The 17,179-nt window shown below is 41.1% G+C and overlaps 1 protein-coding gene across 11 annotated transcripts in view; it reads left to right on the top strand.

Moving 5' to 3' along the window:
* Positions 1-17,179, top strand: part of ryr2a (ryanodine receptor 2a (cardiac)) — a 330,466-nt gene that overhangs the window by 68,502 nt on the left and 244,785 nt on the right. For 7 of the 11 annotated variants that reach the window (XM_086195801.1, XM_086195793.1, XM_086195798.1 and 4 more), the window contains exons 2-4: positions 6,330-6,449; positions 8,881-8,985; positions 16,349-16,369. In XM_086195801.1, the coding sequence (XP_086051927.1) occupies positions 6,330-6,449; positions 8,881-8,985; positions 16,349-16,369 (246 nt within the window). The remainder of the gene's footprint in view (positions 1-6,329; positions 6,450-8,880; positions 8,986-16,348; positions 16,370-17,179) is intronic. The other 4 variants (XM_086195802.1, XM_086195797.1, XM_086195796.1 and 1 more) reach the window with 1 other exon arrangement.

The raw sequence follows: 17,179 nt of genomic DNA, 5'->3' as shown, positions 1-17,179 counted from the left end.
TCTATGTGCATCTGACTATAAATTATGGATTGCTTTTGTATAATTCCATCTAATGATAGCTATTGTGGTAGTTCCTTCTGTGTTCCTGAACAAATATGGGCAACAGGGATTCTATGTGCCAAACAGTGTCAGGACTACACCAGTTTCTAACAAACCTTACATGGCTCTTTGTGTGTGTGTGTTTCTGATGGTATTCCCTCAGCCCACACATTGAGATGATTAAGACAAACCAAAGACACTGACATATTCTCAAAGCAGTTTATGACAACTACACTGTTCCCCAGATTAAGCTTTATTTAATTTATTAAATCTCATTTTTCTCTTTTCTTCTTTGTGAAGCACATTCTGCTGCATGATATGGTAAAACAATGTCCGACTTCTGCTCATCGAGCTGTAGCCATTAAGAAGCACTGCAGCTGACAGCTCCTTTAAACCATCCCCCAGGGAGAGACCTCAACACACTCAGTTTGCTCTATTAATGGTGAAGAACACCCATAGATAATGAAATAAAAGGGATGTAAATCTATGACAGGATAATACACCAATCAGCCAAAACATTATGATCATTGATAGGTGAAGAAATCAACATTGATTATCTCATGACTAATGTATGGATGGGTGGGATATGTTAGACAGCAATTGAACATTTTGTCATTGATGTTGGTGTGTTAAACCCAGTGAACCTGTGATAGTCCTTGTGCTCACTGATGTGCATGGAGAGCAAGGGCAAGTTTAAGAACTCACACTAAAAAAGAGTGCAATATAAGCAGATGTCGGACAGCTATGCATGTGGAATGACTAATGGCATCATAGTACTTTGGAATGAGCCACAAAAACCTGATGTTTTATTTTTAGTTTGTTTGTGCGCCGAGTCCTTTATCTAAAAACTTATTTGAAACACTGCAGTAAGAATATAAACAAGGCTGTCCTCTCATAAAGCAGGGAGAGAAAATGGGAGTGTAAAGACTAAAATTGAGCAGAGAATTGGGTATAAAAGGGAACCAAGATGTATGTGCCCTTTGAAAGATGTGCACGATTGAGTATGTGTTTGTATTTTTTAACTGATGGAAAAGTTGACTCTGATTTCCTACTGACAACTGCACATTTACAGACATATACTGACATTTGATGAGCCTCGCAGAGTGAGCAGGTGAAATTGCTCCACACGTCTTGATGCAGTACACTTCGTTAATGTCCCACATACTCAATTAACAATTGAAGCATTTCTAATGTTTAAGTTTCCTAGAAACAGTAGTGCGATGTGGACAATATTGCATTTGAATGTAATAGGGAAAAAAGTGACTAACTTCATTTATTTGTTTATTTCACTTTATGCTGAACCCATACATAGCATTACCCTCAATTAGATGTCTTTTCTGATGTCTTTTCTCAGCTTCTCCTCTGTACTGCAATGTGAAATGTGTCACCTACTAGTGGAAATGCAGAACTTGACTCAGAGTTGCAAATAACGTCTTTGCCATATTCGGAGGGTACCAATTGTACAAGAGAGAGCACACAATGTATTTAATGTTTAGCTGCCTTTTAGGCATCCCAAGTTGTTGGAAGTCTTCCACAGCTAACCTGTGGACATGTCCGAAGCTGCCAAGAAGAAGTTAAGTGAGGAATTCTGACAGAGACTTCAGTTACAAAGTGGCATCACTTAATACACAGAGTCCAGGTTTCCTCCATGGGTGTTAGTAGATTCCTACTCTTGTACTTCATTTAGCAGTACACAGAACCCTTCAATCACATGAACATTCTTATTGATGTAAGCAGTTGAATTTTGGAATGTTTAAGCACCCATACATCCAAGAAAGAGGGTGAATCTTCACATGATCAGACAATGCATCCCCAGTTCATAATCTTGGGTCTCTTCTGTAAGGTGAATGTTTATTACACCCCGCGGGGGTAGAGGTCGCAGAGAGGTGAGAAGCCCCACTTTGGCTTGCACTCCTGACTGGAATTCCGAGTTCCTGGGTCAGGGTGAATAGAAGATGATGACTGAATGTCTTGATAAAGAGAGAAGTAGATATTCTTGGTTCATGTAAGGGTTAATTAACATTAGAAAGGTCAAGAGGAAATTGTTCTGCTCCTCTTTCTGGGTCAAGTGTTTGGGGGGGGGGGGGTACTCCAGACATCTTGAGGAGTGTGAGGAAGGAAAAAGGGGGGCTGGTACACTACACCTGAGATCGAAGCAAAGTAAAATCTGGTCAACTGGACGTAAGTTTATCTTGAAGACGTTTCACCTCTCATCCGAGAGGCATCTTCAGTTCTAGTGAAGAGTGTGGAAACTCCAGCTTATAAACCTATGTGGGATACACCTGAGATGGCCTTATTTCCAGCTTGGCTCAGTTTGGCTCACCTGCAGTGTGAAAAAGGCAACCCGTGTCATCTCAGGTTTCACACGACCTTCCTGTCGCATCCTGATTTTGTCACTGTGCTGCCTGTCAGGCATTGCCTGTAGCTTCTTTGGGTCCCTTCCAGACTCGCCAAAAATTCCGTCCTCCTTTGCTGCATTAGTGCTTGAACATTTACCAATCTGTGCTGAGTTTGTATGCTTTGCGACAACATTGCAATGCACGCAACAACAATGCTAATGTTCAACTCAACGACGTCTACTTTGTTTTACCTCTCGGTGTTTTGGCTCATGTTTACGTGTAATGATGATGTTGTCAGCGCGATGGCGTATGAGAGAAAAAAACACAGGCACGCAACCCTCACAGTGGGACTTCAGAGGGTCTTCTGGAAGCTTGAATGCGTCCTAATGCTGAGCAAACGTGGGTCCAAAAACCCACATTGACACGCGTTCTTCAGTGTTAAAAGGGTGACAGACAGACAGACAGACAGACACACACACACACACACACACACAACTTGCTATTTCCCTTGGTTCAGGTTAGTGCCTCAGGTGGATTTAATGTTAATTACAGCCACTGTAAAGCAAACTGTGTTCTTGACCGACATGCTGTCTTATCCAGTTACAACTCTAAAACCAACAAATAATTGAGATTGATAAAATTTTGATAGTGTTTGTCTATTTTTTACTGGTGGGTTTTTCCTAACCTTTACAGGATTGGTTAAGTGTTCAGGAAACTCTTAAATCATCTCATGACACAACTGAGCCAATCAGGGCAGTTGTGTTGGGAAGGAAAATACAGAGGAGTAAGAGAGAGACATTAGTAGACATTAGACTTTAGAACAGATGGAAAAATAATTTAGTTTTGAAAAATATTTTCACATGGAGCAGCCTTTAAAAGGAGAAAAGTAAACAGTGAAAACAGAAACCTTAATATAAAAAGGACAAACTCATATGTTCAATAAAAATGAATGAAGTTCTTCTCACATGAATTTGGAATTATTTTGTCATTCAGTTTGACGACAGACTAATACTGATACAACAACAAGGCCATGTAGGCTTAATACAGGCTGTGTATATTCATATCCGCAGTATATGTGTCGAACTGGACCTCTCTGGATTTTAATGAAATATCCCTGCTTTAGATTTACATCCCTGAGATATTATTGTGGTATTATGCTCATTTAAAGAATAATTCTTCTTCTGAGATGTAGCATGAGACAAAATGATACATGCTTATTAGATCTCAGCAAAAGCAAGATTAGCTGCTATGATACTGTATGGGATCAGACAGACTTTAATCAACGGTAACCCTTGGTTGCAGGATATATTGTCGTGCTGTGACTCTCCAACTGACTGGTGAGACACTTATCAAAATAACGATTATGGACACACTGTAACCCTATATGGGCTTGTGTGTGAGGGCAAAAGGCTAGATTTAGATTTTATGAAACTCTGTTTTATGTATTTTACGAAAGAAGAGTGAAATTGTTGTTATTTCTGTCTGGTATATGTTTAACTTTCCGGTTTTGTTCTTGTTTATTGAATGTTCTGATTATCTGAATTATTATGGGGGATAAATTGTTTAAAATTTGCAACACACAGGTCAGCATCACAGGGACTGGACTACAGCCAGTTATTATCACTCTTAAGCTTTAAGAATCAGAATGTCTTCCCTGTCTCTCCTTCTTGATCTTTGTCTCTCTCTTTCCTTTTGTGTATCTGATTCTCTCCATTATCTGTCTTTGTCTCTGCCCGGCTCTCCTGCTCTCTTTCTCCCCAACTAGTCAAAGCAGATGGCTGGTCCCATTGAGCCTGGATCTGCTCAACATTCCTGCCTGTTGTTGCAGGATGAGCTGGCTCATGGAGAATTGTTGGGTGTAAACTGATTGGAGTGTGGTAATAGACCTGCACTACTTGTAAAGTGTCATGAGATAACTTTTGTTGTGATTTGGCGCTATCCAAATAAAATGTATTTGACTTGACACAGACACACCTATGACCAATATATAGTATCCGATTAACCTTGTCCCCTCTTGCATGTCTTTGGACTGTGGGAGGAAGTCAGAGTACCTGGAGAGAGCCCACGCAGGGACAGGGAAACAATGCAAACTCCACTCTGAACAGCCCTGTGCTTGAGCCGGGGTTTGAACCCAGAACCATCTTGCTGTGCGGCGACAGTGCTAACCACTGCACAACCGAGCCGCCCATCATAATGAAGTATTTGAAAAAATAATGAAAATATTTCAATTAAAAAAATTTATACCATTAATAACAAACACCCTTTTTAATTAACAAAATACAGAATCAAGAAGAATTGAATGAAACATTTGAAAAAAAAACAAGAATTCATATTAAAATAGATATATACTCATATTGTTCCTCCAAGTGGTCATAGTTGAGAAGTGTTTATCAATGATAGTTATCGATGGTAATTTTACTTTTGACAAAAACGGGTCATAAGCAGGGCGGCATGGTGGTGCAGTGGTTAGCACACCGGGTTAGAGTCCCGGCTCGGGCACGGGATCTTTCTGTGTGGAGTTTGCATGTTCTCCCTGTGCCTGCGTGGGTTCTCTCCAGGTATTTCAGCTTCTTCCCGCCATCCAAAAACATGCAATTGGGGACTAGGCTAATTGGACAGTCTAAATTGACCGTAGATGTGACTGTGAGTGTGAATGGTTGGCTGTCTCTATGTGTTGGCCCTGCGATGGACTGGCGACCTGTCCAGGGTGAACCCTGCCTCTCGCCCGTAGCCACTGGGATAGGCTCCAGCCCCCCTGTGCCTTTAACAGGAACAAGTGGAAGAAAATGGAGGGATGGATGGAATCATAAGCAGATCCCACATTTTTGAACCACTCTTTAATTGGTGTAGCCAAGTATCTGCAACAGCATGCTTTGAAAGTCAGACAGGAGTCTGGCTGTTTACAAAGCTCAGAAACATGCCAGTTAGATCAACAACAATCATGGAGTTTTAATAGAACATAGGAAAATGAAAACTGCCATATGTTGATTCGCCTGCTTGGCACACTGAGTCTGGCCAAACTTAAAATTACCTAAAATTGTACTTTTAGCAAAACGCCTAACTGATGTTCATGTCTGTGTCCATCCTGTTTAATTACCATTAGCCCAGTGATCAGACATGACTTAGTTTTGGACGTGGGATGTTAGTGAAGGAACCGAGTGAGGCATGTATTTATAATGCTTTGTGTTTGATAAGTGTGTGTGTTTTTTTTGTATCAAGCCTTGTTTTTTATTCTCTCCAGTTTGCTTAGAACTGCAAAGTCTAGATGTTTTGAGGGGCCATAGAGAGAGATATAAACAGTTATACACAGTGTAACAAAAGTTATTGTTTATGTTTCTCTTTTTCATGAAAAAAGACTCAACAATATTCATATTGTTGAGAGCAGGCTTGTTTGCACACAGGTCAATATTTTGTCATTTGGTGTAAATGTTTCTGCTTTGTCATCTAGCTAACTTCAGTTGGACAGACGCTCAATCTGTGTTTCTGTGAAGTTGTTATTAATATTGACATTATCAGAGTAATATATTTCCAGTGGAAGTCTCAGAAAATGATGCATACTGTACACAATATACAGTTCATCACATATGGCACATATAAGTGTGTATCTGCATGTTTTGTTTTTGTTTTATTGATTGTAGGGTTATGTCTTTATTTTGGTAGACAAGCGAGCAACCATATACCTCTCCTCCTCATATCAAATGCTGACACCCCTGACCTAAATCCAACAGGAGGTCCACAATATTCACATGAAAGTATGACTTTGTGCCAATTTTGGATCCTGAATAATTGCTATCTCCTCCTAGGGCATTAATGGCATTGGCTTCAAACTTTAATACATGACTTATGACACTGTGCTGAACAAAAGTTGTTTAAAACCCTGTAATAACTCAAATGAAGGAACTTCGGGGGAAGACTATTGTTTTTAGTAACTTTATCTATCTCTGTGTTTAGGATGATGAGGTTGTCCTACAGTGTTCTGCCACAATCCGCAAGGAGCAACAGAAACTCTGCCTGGCTGCTGAAGGCTTTGGAAACAGGCTGTGCTTCCTTGAGTCCATCTCCAACTCCAAGGTACTGATTCAATCTTTTACACCCTTATAATATACCATAATTTGTAAGGGCAAGGAAGTTAACACAAAATACAACCTCTCAAATAAAAAAGAAGACAAAAACAATGCAAAAGCCTCCACAAAAGGCATATAAAGGCTGCAGATAATTGTTCACATTTCTTCCCACAGTCCAACGACATGCAATTGGGGGAGACTAGGCTAATTGGATACTATAAATTGTATGACAGTGAGTGTGAACTGTTTGTTTGTCTATGTATATGTGTTGGCCCTGTGATGGACTGGCAACCTGTCCAGGTTGTACACCGCCTCTTGCCTGAAAGCCACTAGGATAGGCTCCAGCCCCCCGCGACCCTTAACAGGATAAGAGGTAGAAAATGGATGGAATTGTTCACATCACTAACTAGTGACCAGATTCAGCCTCAGTGTCTCTGCGAGATTTTGGAGCGTCCTGTTGACCACTACGATCATCTAAACAACAAAAGAAAAACTTTTCCTAAGGGATTTACCTGTCCATTGAAGTGATCATAGATGCTGTGTGATGGTCACCTGCTTGTTCAAAATGAAAAAAGGTGCAGAATGCTATGGGAAATGACTTGATTGGTGACCTTTAGCTGTAAAATGTGATGGCACAATTGAAAAGCAACTCAACTAAACAGTTCACAAAAATGGGTTTGTGAAGATATTTCAGTGTGATATGGACAATTCAGTCCCAGAACCTTTTTTTAAAGCTTTATTGCCAGGGTTTTCACTATATTTGAACAATCAGCACAAAACAAAAAGCCAAGATATATTCATCAAATAAAAACAAACAAATGCATGACTTCATCATAATTAACAAAAATGAACGTATATCAGTCTCTTAACTAGATATAATATGTGTGTGTGTGCAGTCTGACCTCAACATGAGAACATTTTTCATGAAGTCTAATAGAAAAATGAGACAGCCCCTTGTCTGATGATTGTAAATTGTAGCGAGAGGAATGCACAACTTAGTTTCTAAAAGTTGGACAAATTTTTCCTTGCATAGTCCTGCACTTGCAGGTACCTGAAAAAAATTATAGATTGTGACATCCTAGGACCTTTGCAACTGTTCAAATGACATAAAAATACCCATTTAGTGACAAAGAATTGATGTCTTTAAAATCCTTAACACTCCGGTTGGTGCAAACCAAGTCATTCAAACCAAATATGAAGGCTTTTTTTGGGGGGGGGGGGGATTTTGGACTACCAATACAATTATTTTAAGCCTTTACAGTATGTGCATTTTTATTTGCTTCCAAATTTTTCATTTAAAAAAGAAATTATAACCACTTATTTTAGTGGGATTTGTAAGAAAGGAGGGAAAAGAGGTTCTGTTACAAAGAGACTGCTGTATTGACAGCCAAGCTTGGCAGTCTCTCAAGTTGTGGACTGTGCTCTTCCTGTTCTGTGTTATTGTTGTATAGACCTACATGTCTTGAGTGTGTTTTGGGTTTTGTTTATTTGTTCTGGCTCCCTCTGCTGTTCTCCATCGAAAGTTTATTTTCTGTTGCAGTGAGCTCACCTCACCAATTAACCAGCAGCCAAACAGCTCTCATACCTTCCTCCATTTAAACCCTCCTTTTTTGGTGTTCTGGCTCTTTTTGCGATTGCTGTGTATGTTCCCTCCTTTGCTAAGGCTGAGGCAGTTTGTAAGGCCATCCAGTCCATCACAAGCAGGCTACAGACAGAGCACCCACAGGCCCTCCTTCTTATCTCTGGAGACTTTAACCATGCCTCTCCATCCTCCACTCTGCCCACGTTCACCCAGTACGTCACATGCTGCACCAGAGACAATAAGATTCTGGATCTGTGCTATGCCAACACCAAGGAGGCATACACCTCATCAACCCCCCCCCACTGAGAAGATCTGATCACAACCTGGTTCATCTCCTGCCTGCATACAATCCTCTTGTGAGCAGGCAACCAGCTGTGTCCGGCACAGTGAAGAGATGGTCCATGGAAGCTGAAGAGGCTCTTATGGACTGTTTTGACACTACTGTGTGGGAGGAGTTCAGTGATTGCCATGGGGAGGACATCGACTGTCTGACAGACTGCATTATGGACTATATTATCTTCTGTGAGGAAAACACCATACTCACCAGGACTGTACGGTGGTTCTCCAACAACAAAACATGGATCAACTCTGGCATAAAGGCTGTCCTTCAGGAGAGGAAGAGAGCAATCTCGCATATCACACTGAATTATCTTCACCCATTTTTGTGTGATTTTTATAAATAGAATTCGAAATCTTTAAAAAAGTCTAAATAAATACAATACAGTAACAAAAGTATGTAGCAAATACATTTGTTTTCAAATACGCTGCTACAGAGTTACTGAATCACTGATCAAATGTAGAAAAAAAAATTCAGTCAACATTAGTAATGACTAACATTATGTTCTTGTTATTGCAGAATGTACCACCAGATTTGTCCATCTGCACTTTTGTATTGGAGCAGTCGCTATCGGTACGAGCACTTCAGGAGATGCTGGCCAATACTGAGGAGAAGGCTGAGGGAGTGAGTATAAAAACAAAGACTCAAGCACACAGAACATTGATGGATAAGGAAGAACTTTGTTCAAGGCTTTGCCTGGCTCTGTTAGCTTGACTGGTAGATACAGTTCTTTAATCTTATGGCTCCAGTAGACATTCAAATGTTTTTAGACCAAATTGTGATAGTGTTATCAATGACTCTGCAGGGTTGTGACATTGGAAAACTTCAATTTTTAACAGATTTTTTTTTTTTGCAATATAAGTTTATGGAAAAATGACTTTTTGGGATATACTTGAATGACATGGTTCAGCCACTTTGTAAAACTTGTGTCCTTGGTCAGCACTCCTGTATCCATGCACGAGAAGCACTGCGACACGTTTCACCAGAAAAGACACGGTGAAGGGGAAATACTTCTTAGTACACAAGGACATTGCGTGTGTTTAAATTCTACTTAGTTTTTCAATGTAAAATTATGTTACCAGGTTCCCTTAGGTTCTAATTATGGGTTAAACAGAAGAATTGGAAAAGAAAATATCAACCATAATGTTGCCTGTTTCAAACTAGCCACTGATCTTAAACTCAAACATTCAATATAACAATTAGTACAGTAATTAGTAGTTTTTCAGTCTGTTATTCATGTTATGTATGACCTACAAAAAAAAGACAGAGCCGCAATGCAGATATACTGTTGTTGTCATATGGGATGATCTAATACAGAAAATTGCCCTTTCAAGTAGCAAGATTGCTACTTGAGAAGCAAGGATGCCCAAAACGTGTGTTTGCCTCAGAACCTCTGTGTGTGTGTGTGTGTGTGTGTGTGTGTGTGTGTGTGTGTGTGCACATGCACATTTTATTTATATGCCAGGAATATTCAAAAGAGTTAGCTGAGACTCAGGCAGCTATATGGCTTGCATACATTTTACAGTTGCAATCAGGAATATTGAACCCCCTTACCTCAAATACAGTGATGAGGATGAAAGATTATGACAATAAATAACCAAAACTTTGCACATGCAGTTTCATTAAACTGCAGCTTCAATATTTCTTAAGCATCCCTTTGCTTTTGTAAGTTCTAACAAACATTTTCTGCAAGTGCTGACAAGCTTCTTGCACCTCTCCATCAGCATCCTTGACCATTCTTTGTGTGAAATAGCCTCTCGCTCAGTGATGTTTAATGGCTTCTGAGCAGCAACTGCCTTCTTTAAATGCCACTAAAGATTTTTAATCAGATTTAAATCTGTTGACTGCGAAGGCATTTGGCTTATTTGGACAATGAATTAATTATCACACTGATCTACCTTCATAGAGTAAGCATGCTCTTCCTCTCAGCAGTACAGGCAGAGTGTGTGCAGGAAGGTCAAAGTTAATGGCTATTAGCTGAAGCTGCTAACTTTGGAGCTAGCAACTGTGCTCTTACACTTTTAGCTAAAACATACTCCACTATCGTGCAGTAAACACCAAGCGGACCTCGGTATTCTTAAGTTTAGGTCATGAAATATTCATCAACTTTTCAGTTAGTTAGTTATTACTATGTCTATTAATGTGACTTTTCTTAGTCTTGTGCTTGGCATAAACACTGCAATGATAAAAAAAAAGTGAGATATCATCAAGAATGATCACTAAAGACAGCATCCTTCACACTGACTAGTCACACCTTCATTCAGAGCTCTGTCTCACATAGACAGACCCATCTATGTGCTGTGATCAACCAGCTGCTCATGAATTTTGCAGTGCATTCTCTATGGTAAAGTAACCAGGGTGCCACTAGGGACAGTTAGCATCTGGAAATACTGACAAAATGGCTCAAGGACTACTTGTTATGTCTCTGTGCCAGTGGCAACGATAGACATACATTCTAATAACAACTTGAGGGAATCCCTTCAGTTTTGGGCAACTGTTGATCCAGTGTTGAAGTAAAATTGGCCCCCTCAGAGTTTTTGATTAAAATGATCTGATAATAAAAAGAGAAATAGAAAATAATGGGTTTCCTTTGTTAAAACTTGCCACTCTGGTACAGCAACAATATTTTCATTTGCCACAATGGAATATTTTGCTGGGCGGCACAGTGGTGCAATGGTTAGTACTGTCGCCTCACAACAAGAAGGTTCCGGCTCAAGCCGGGGCTTGAGCATGGGGTCTTTCTGTGTGGAGTTTCGCATGTTCTCCCTGTACCTGTGCGGGTTCTCTCAGGGTACTTCGGCTTCCTCCCACAGTCCAAAGATACGCAAGAGGAGAGTAGGTTAATCCGATACTCTAAATATAACCATAGGCGTGGCTGTGAGAGTGAATGGTTGTCTGTCTATACTGTATGTTGGGCTTGCGATAGACTTGTGACCCATCAGGGTGCGGCACAACGACACCAGAGAGTTGTGGAGGGGAATGAAAAACATCACTGGCTACAAACTGAAAAAGAGCCAGGCTACAGCAGGTGATGTGGACAGAGCCAATGAGTTCAACCTGTTCTATAACAGGTTTGACACGGTGGCCAGGGTCTGCTCTGCCTCACCATCGCCCCCCCTCCACCTCTTCAGCAGCAACCCCCTCCCCCACACCACTGTCTCCTCACCTCTCCAGCCCCAACCCTGCAGCAGCAACTCTCCTTCCATCGAGCTCCCCTCCCTCCTTCTTGGTAGATGAGGTGAGAATGGAGCTGAGGAGACTGCGACCAGGAAAGGCGTCTGGCCCAGACGATGTGTGTCTGAGGTTGCTGAAGGTTTGCGCGGACCAACTGGCCTCTCCAGTGGCTCTTCAACCTGAGCTTGCAGGTAGGGAGGGTCCCGGTCCTGTGGAAAACATCATGTCTTGTGCTGGTTCCCAAAGCTGGGCACCTGGCTGAGCTCAATGACTACAGACCGGTGGCCCCCATGTCCCACATCATGAAGACCCTGGAGCGGCTGTTCTCCCGCCTCCTGAAACCACAGACCCAGCATGCACTTGACCCCCTTCAGTTCAGGTACCGGGAGCACATCGGAGTAGACAACGCTGTCCTCTACCTGCTACGTCGGGCCTACTCCTACTTGGATGAGCCAGGAAGTCAAGTGAGGATCATGTACTTTGACTTCTCAAGCGCTTTTAACACTATTCAGCCTTTGTTGCTCAGAGAGAAGCTGGGTCGGATCGGAGTGGAACCTGCCCTAACATCCTGGATCATGGACTACCTGACTGGAAGACCACAGTATGTCAGGTTGGGGTGCTGTGTGTCTGGAACCATCGAAAGCAGCACTGGGGCCCCCCAGGGGACTGTGCTGGCTCCGTACCTGTTCACCCTCTACACATCAGACTTTGCTTACAACTCACAGTCCTGCCACATCCAGAAGTATTCTGATGATATAGCCATCGTGGTTTGTGTGAGGAAGGGACAGGAGGCGGAGTACAGGGACCTAGCGGGAGCCTTCAGTAGCTGGTGTGAGAGGAATGGACTGCTTCTGAACACCAAGAAGACAAAGGAGATGGTTGCTGACTTTCACAGGACTAAGCCACCTCTGCACCCAGTGAACATCAGGGGTGAGGACATCGAGGTGGTGCAGTCCTATAGATACCTGGGTGGGCACCTGGATAGTAAGTTGGACTGGTCTGTGAACAAACATGCACTATATAAGAAGGGCCAGAGCAGGCTCTTCTTTTTGAGGAGGCTCAGGTCCTTTAAAGTGTGTGGGGAGATGCTGCACATGTTTTATCAATCGGTGGTGGCAAGTACAATTTTGTATGCTGCTGTCTGCTGGGGAGGCAGTGCGACAGAGAGGGACACCAGAAGGCTGGACAAGCTGATCCGCAAAGCAGGCTCAGTATTTGGAAGGCGCCTGGACTCGCTGGGGATTGTGGTGGAGAGGAGGATGTGGACCAAGCTGTCTGACATCATGGATAACTCCAACCACACCCTCATGGAGCAGAGCAGCAGCCGGAGCGGGCGCTTACTCACGCTGCGCTCCAGAACAGAGCGTCACAGGAAATCGTTCATTACTGCAGCCATCAGACTCTACAACAGCTCGGCCTGACCCAAACTCTGTTGTACTGTCAAAGCTCCACCCTCCGCTCCCCTCATGTGCAATCCACTACTGACCTTTCATTCACTCTTTTATTCAACTGTTTTTATTGTTTTTAGTATTTATTGACACAATGCACTTTACTTTACACACATTTTTATCCTTTTATAAATAAAGTATCTATCTATCTATCTATCTATCTATCTATCTATCTACCCTGCCTCTCCCCTGAAGGTAGCTGGGATAGGCTCCAGCCCTGCCGCAAACCTTAATAGGATAAGCGGTAGAAAATGGATTGATGGAATATTTTGCTAATTGAGCTTTTCAGATTCAGTAACGTTGCTGGATTGTATTGGCAACAAAATTCTTTTTTTTTCCTATGTGCTGATTTCATTCCACCTTACCAGAAATGAGAAAGTGATTTTGGATCGACCAGAATATTCATGTTAATAAATATAATGACATGAACACAATATAATGCATTTTGTGGACAGTTTTGCACTAACCCAGCATACACAGTAAACAGTGTCTCAGCAGCATAATAATAAATGGTAATGCAATGTTACACATTGATAGTGTTACACTAATTGAATTACTGCTGTCACACCGTCACTGTGCACCCTTTGATGAGATTATTTGAGCCAATTCATGACCACTCTTGAAATGACATGATATACATCATGTGTCAAATATTGTAAGACTCATAGTCTCACCATGGTTATGTATTAGGTTAGTTTCATACCAAATCAGGGGCTGTAACAAAGAAGGCAGTTCTCTCATTCATCTGAATGGAGATGGTGCATTTTAGCTGCATCCATAGTCAGTGTTCAGGTATCCACAACCTGATTTCATGCTTCAGAGCCAATCATACTAGATAGGCAAATGTGCTGTATTGTAGTTTACCTTGTAGCATTCTGTTGTTTCCCAAGCAACAAAGAACATGAGATCCTGAACTATGATGCCCTTTACTGATCAGTACAACCCTGGCCTAAAGATAGCTGTAAATTGGCATGCAATTTCATGGCATTGTGTTGCTATCCACTTTGTTCATACCAAATGCCATACAAGCTGGCCATGAAATGACATACCCCCACTCCTGCAAAATTGCCATAAAACTGCCATACAACACACAACCACTGCACTTTGGGCTGAAACCTGAATTTGATCAAGAGAAACTGTTTGGCAGCTAAGAGCTAATAGAAAGTTAAGTGCAGAGAAAATGGAGGGAAACTAAATTATTGCTCACTATAATATCAAAGAAGCCTTGAATGCAGACTGTCTCAGCCTGGCTGATCGGCTGTGGCAAAAAAAAAAAGGGGGAGGGAATGAGCAAGTAAAACCCTATCATTAAATTTATTAACAATATGCCAAATCAAGTGCTGTATCCCAGCAATGAGTGAGGGGAGAGCATGGCAGGCTGATGTACTTTTATCTGTAACTAATACCAGACCAGATTTGGTTCAATGTGGCTGATTGATCCAGTTTAATATCCCCTTTGGATACTAAAAGTTTACAATTTGCAATCCAAAGGAAGCTGCAGTTTGCAGCCCATCATCAGAAGCACTGAACAGCTGCCTTTTGTGGTCTAGAAAATACTTCATACTGTCATCTGGCAAAATTCACCCCTGGTCAATCTAGAAGGTTCAACTGTGGTACCACTGTCTCTGTCAGTAACCTAGGATTTTGCAAGTTTGAATGCTAAATTAGCCACTTCTTTTAGCTGGAATGATATTTTCCATCAACTGAGATAAATCATTTTTCAGTTTAGGGATATTGGTATGTTCTGTCAACTGATCTGTTTATTACATCTTCCAGTGTTTGAAATTTATGAAGGCTGGCCAGACCCCTCAGATTGGCTATATGTTGGGGGATCAACTCCCCTGTCGTCTGCCACTGTTGTCTAAAGAGGATTTATTAACGAATGATACACTGTTGGGCAGCAAAATGTGCAGACAGCTGTGTCACGCATGCTGCATCCATGTTGGCTTGAAAGTCTTAAAAATACACTGTCCCTTGCTACAAAATTGTGAACGAGGATGGCTTTGGTTATTCTCCAGCGTCCATTGATCAGATAGCCACTATGAATGTTACAAATGATTCCTACCAACAGGTCCATGGAACAGGAAGAGTGAGAAATGAGAAAAGAGAGGTGGTTATTGATACAGAAACTCTATGTTGCCAGCGTTATGTTCAATAATGTGAGTTGGGTCTGCAATGGAGACTGGAACACTTATTCCACACTGTACCCAGTTCACCAACCCGATCAAAGTCAAATTAACATTTTGACACCACGTGTGTCTTCACTAGAGCCAGAGAAGAATGTTTTATATCAGTCCTTGGAAAATGAACCTGATCTTTACCCTGTGACACCTCTGTTCACATGGCTTTCAGCAGGTACTGCAAATGGGGAGCACAGAAAGACACAGACTCATATCTGGGCTAGAAGGCAGCCACTCCTACCTGATTCCCCAAAAATCATAGCAGTACTTTAATCAGAAAGAGCCTCAAGTCAGCTTGCTGTCCTTTAGTTCCATGGGAAATCCATGCAGGGATAATGTCTTGCTTGTGCTATCAGGAGCAATGGGATGGCATTACTATTAGAGATATTTATTGTTATTACTATCCTTTTCTTTTCCCAGCGAATAAGACTCTGCATCTAATGTCTTATTGGTTGAATAAATTGATTGATATACTGCTTCTGTGCATATACTATGATGCAAGATTTAAACCTTTTAACTGATAACAGTAGCTCTAAAATATGAATGGTTTGTTAACAAGTTAATGTTGATATCTCTATTAGCGATTCAAGCAGCAATTTATGCATTAGATTGTTTTTGGTAATATTAATGTTAGCCCTCTGTGTACACTATGAAACTGTGTATCAGCATATTGGATCATATCAGCAGACACTCGAATCACAAGTAAATATGTTGATTCTGAACATGCCTAATACAAGTTCATGAGGTATTATCTTATGTCCTTTTACAATAAAATCAGCCAATATATTCTTTGCAAACTTGCTAAGAATAGGCGATTAATTCCTTTCCTGCTGCCATAAGCTGAGTTTGCCTCTTTGTTTTGTGCTGCATTTAATATTGTTAAGGCCAAAGAACAGTGAGTTAAACCTGAAGTTTTTGCCAGATATCCATCTGCTTAAGGTACTTTTGACTCCGTCTTGAATGCTATTGGTCACTATGCACAAAATGTGGAACTAGTTGTAAAGATTATTTATATGAATGGAAATCAAACCCATACACTTAATGGTTTTATACTCAACTGCTACAACCTCTTCATTTGATTATCTTACCAGTCTAACTAGAGAGATGTTTGTTTGTACTGTATTTGTCATCTGTAGAAGGACTGCAGCAACTTACATTTTTCTCCTCTCTCTTATTTCCACACAGCATATAGATGTGGAAATATGGGTAGGTGTGCCTCCACTTGCTGTTTGTGTTTGTTATGGTTGTCCCTGTTTCTGTCCCTGTTTGTGCATTACAAGTGTGTGCATTTGTATGAGTACCTTACAGATTTTTGACTTAATCCTTTGAGTATCAGCCAGTTGGGGGTTAATGAGATTGTATGGTATATTTCAGGTTTGTTTAATTACTCATCCATAATACAGTTTTTCACTTGAGTTGGTGTGGGTCCTCTGTGCAGAGTACACAAAATAGAGGTAGTTCCATAGCTCAGCAATTCACTGCTTAGGAAGGAGACTGCAGAAAAACTTAATTCACCAAACTAAAACCCATCCAAAAAGAAAAAAACAATATATCAGTTTGTAACAGAAGGGGACAGCATATTGAAAAATGTATGGGTATCCCGCCCTTAAGAAAAAAAAAGGGTCAAAAACATATAGGTTTGCTCAGGATTCCGTTCAAATCTATTTAAAATGTTGCTGTTGCAGTGCAGTATGGCCTATGATAGATCTATGATTTGTAGTGGAGACATCATCCTTATCATATAAGAATAAAAATGTTAAATGGTCACAAGCTTTAGGTTGCAACAGACAAAGTGAGATTGACACAAGCAGCCAAATGTAGTCTCCTCAGTGAAATGGCTGGCTCCTGCTGCTCCTCGTTGCAATTTTTGACAGCTGTTCCAACTCATTTTCTGGATCTGTTGTTTTTATTTCACATAGCCTGTTGTAACCACTTTTGATTGTTGCTTTTGACATTTGCTATGAACTTTGTCCTTTGGCTGTTCTTGCCACAGTGGATCATTGATGAGCATATTTA

The sequence above is a fragment of the Aulostomus chinensis genome, chromosome 23 (assembly GCF_037954235.1).
Source record: "Aulostomus chinensis isolate RoL2024-O1b breed Wild chromosome 23, RoL_Achi_v1.0, whole genome shotgun sequence".
Lineage (NCBI taxonomy): Eukaryota > Metazoa > Chordata > Actinopteri > Syngnathiformes > Aulostomidae > Aulostomus > Aulostomus chinensis.
This window is presented reverse-complemented; position numbering and strand designations above follow the sequence as displayed.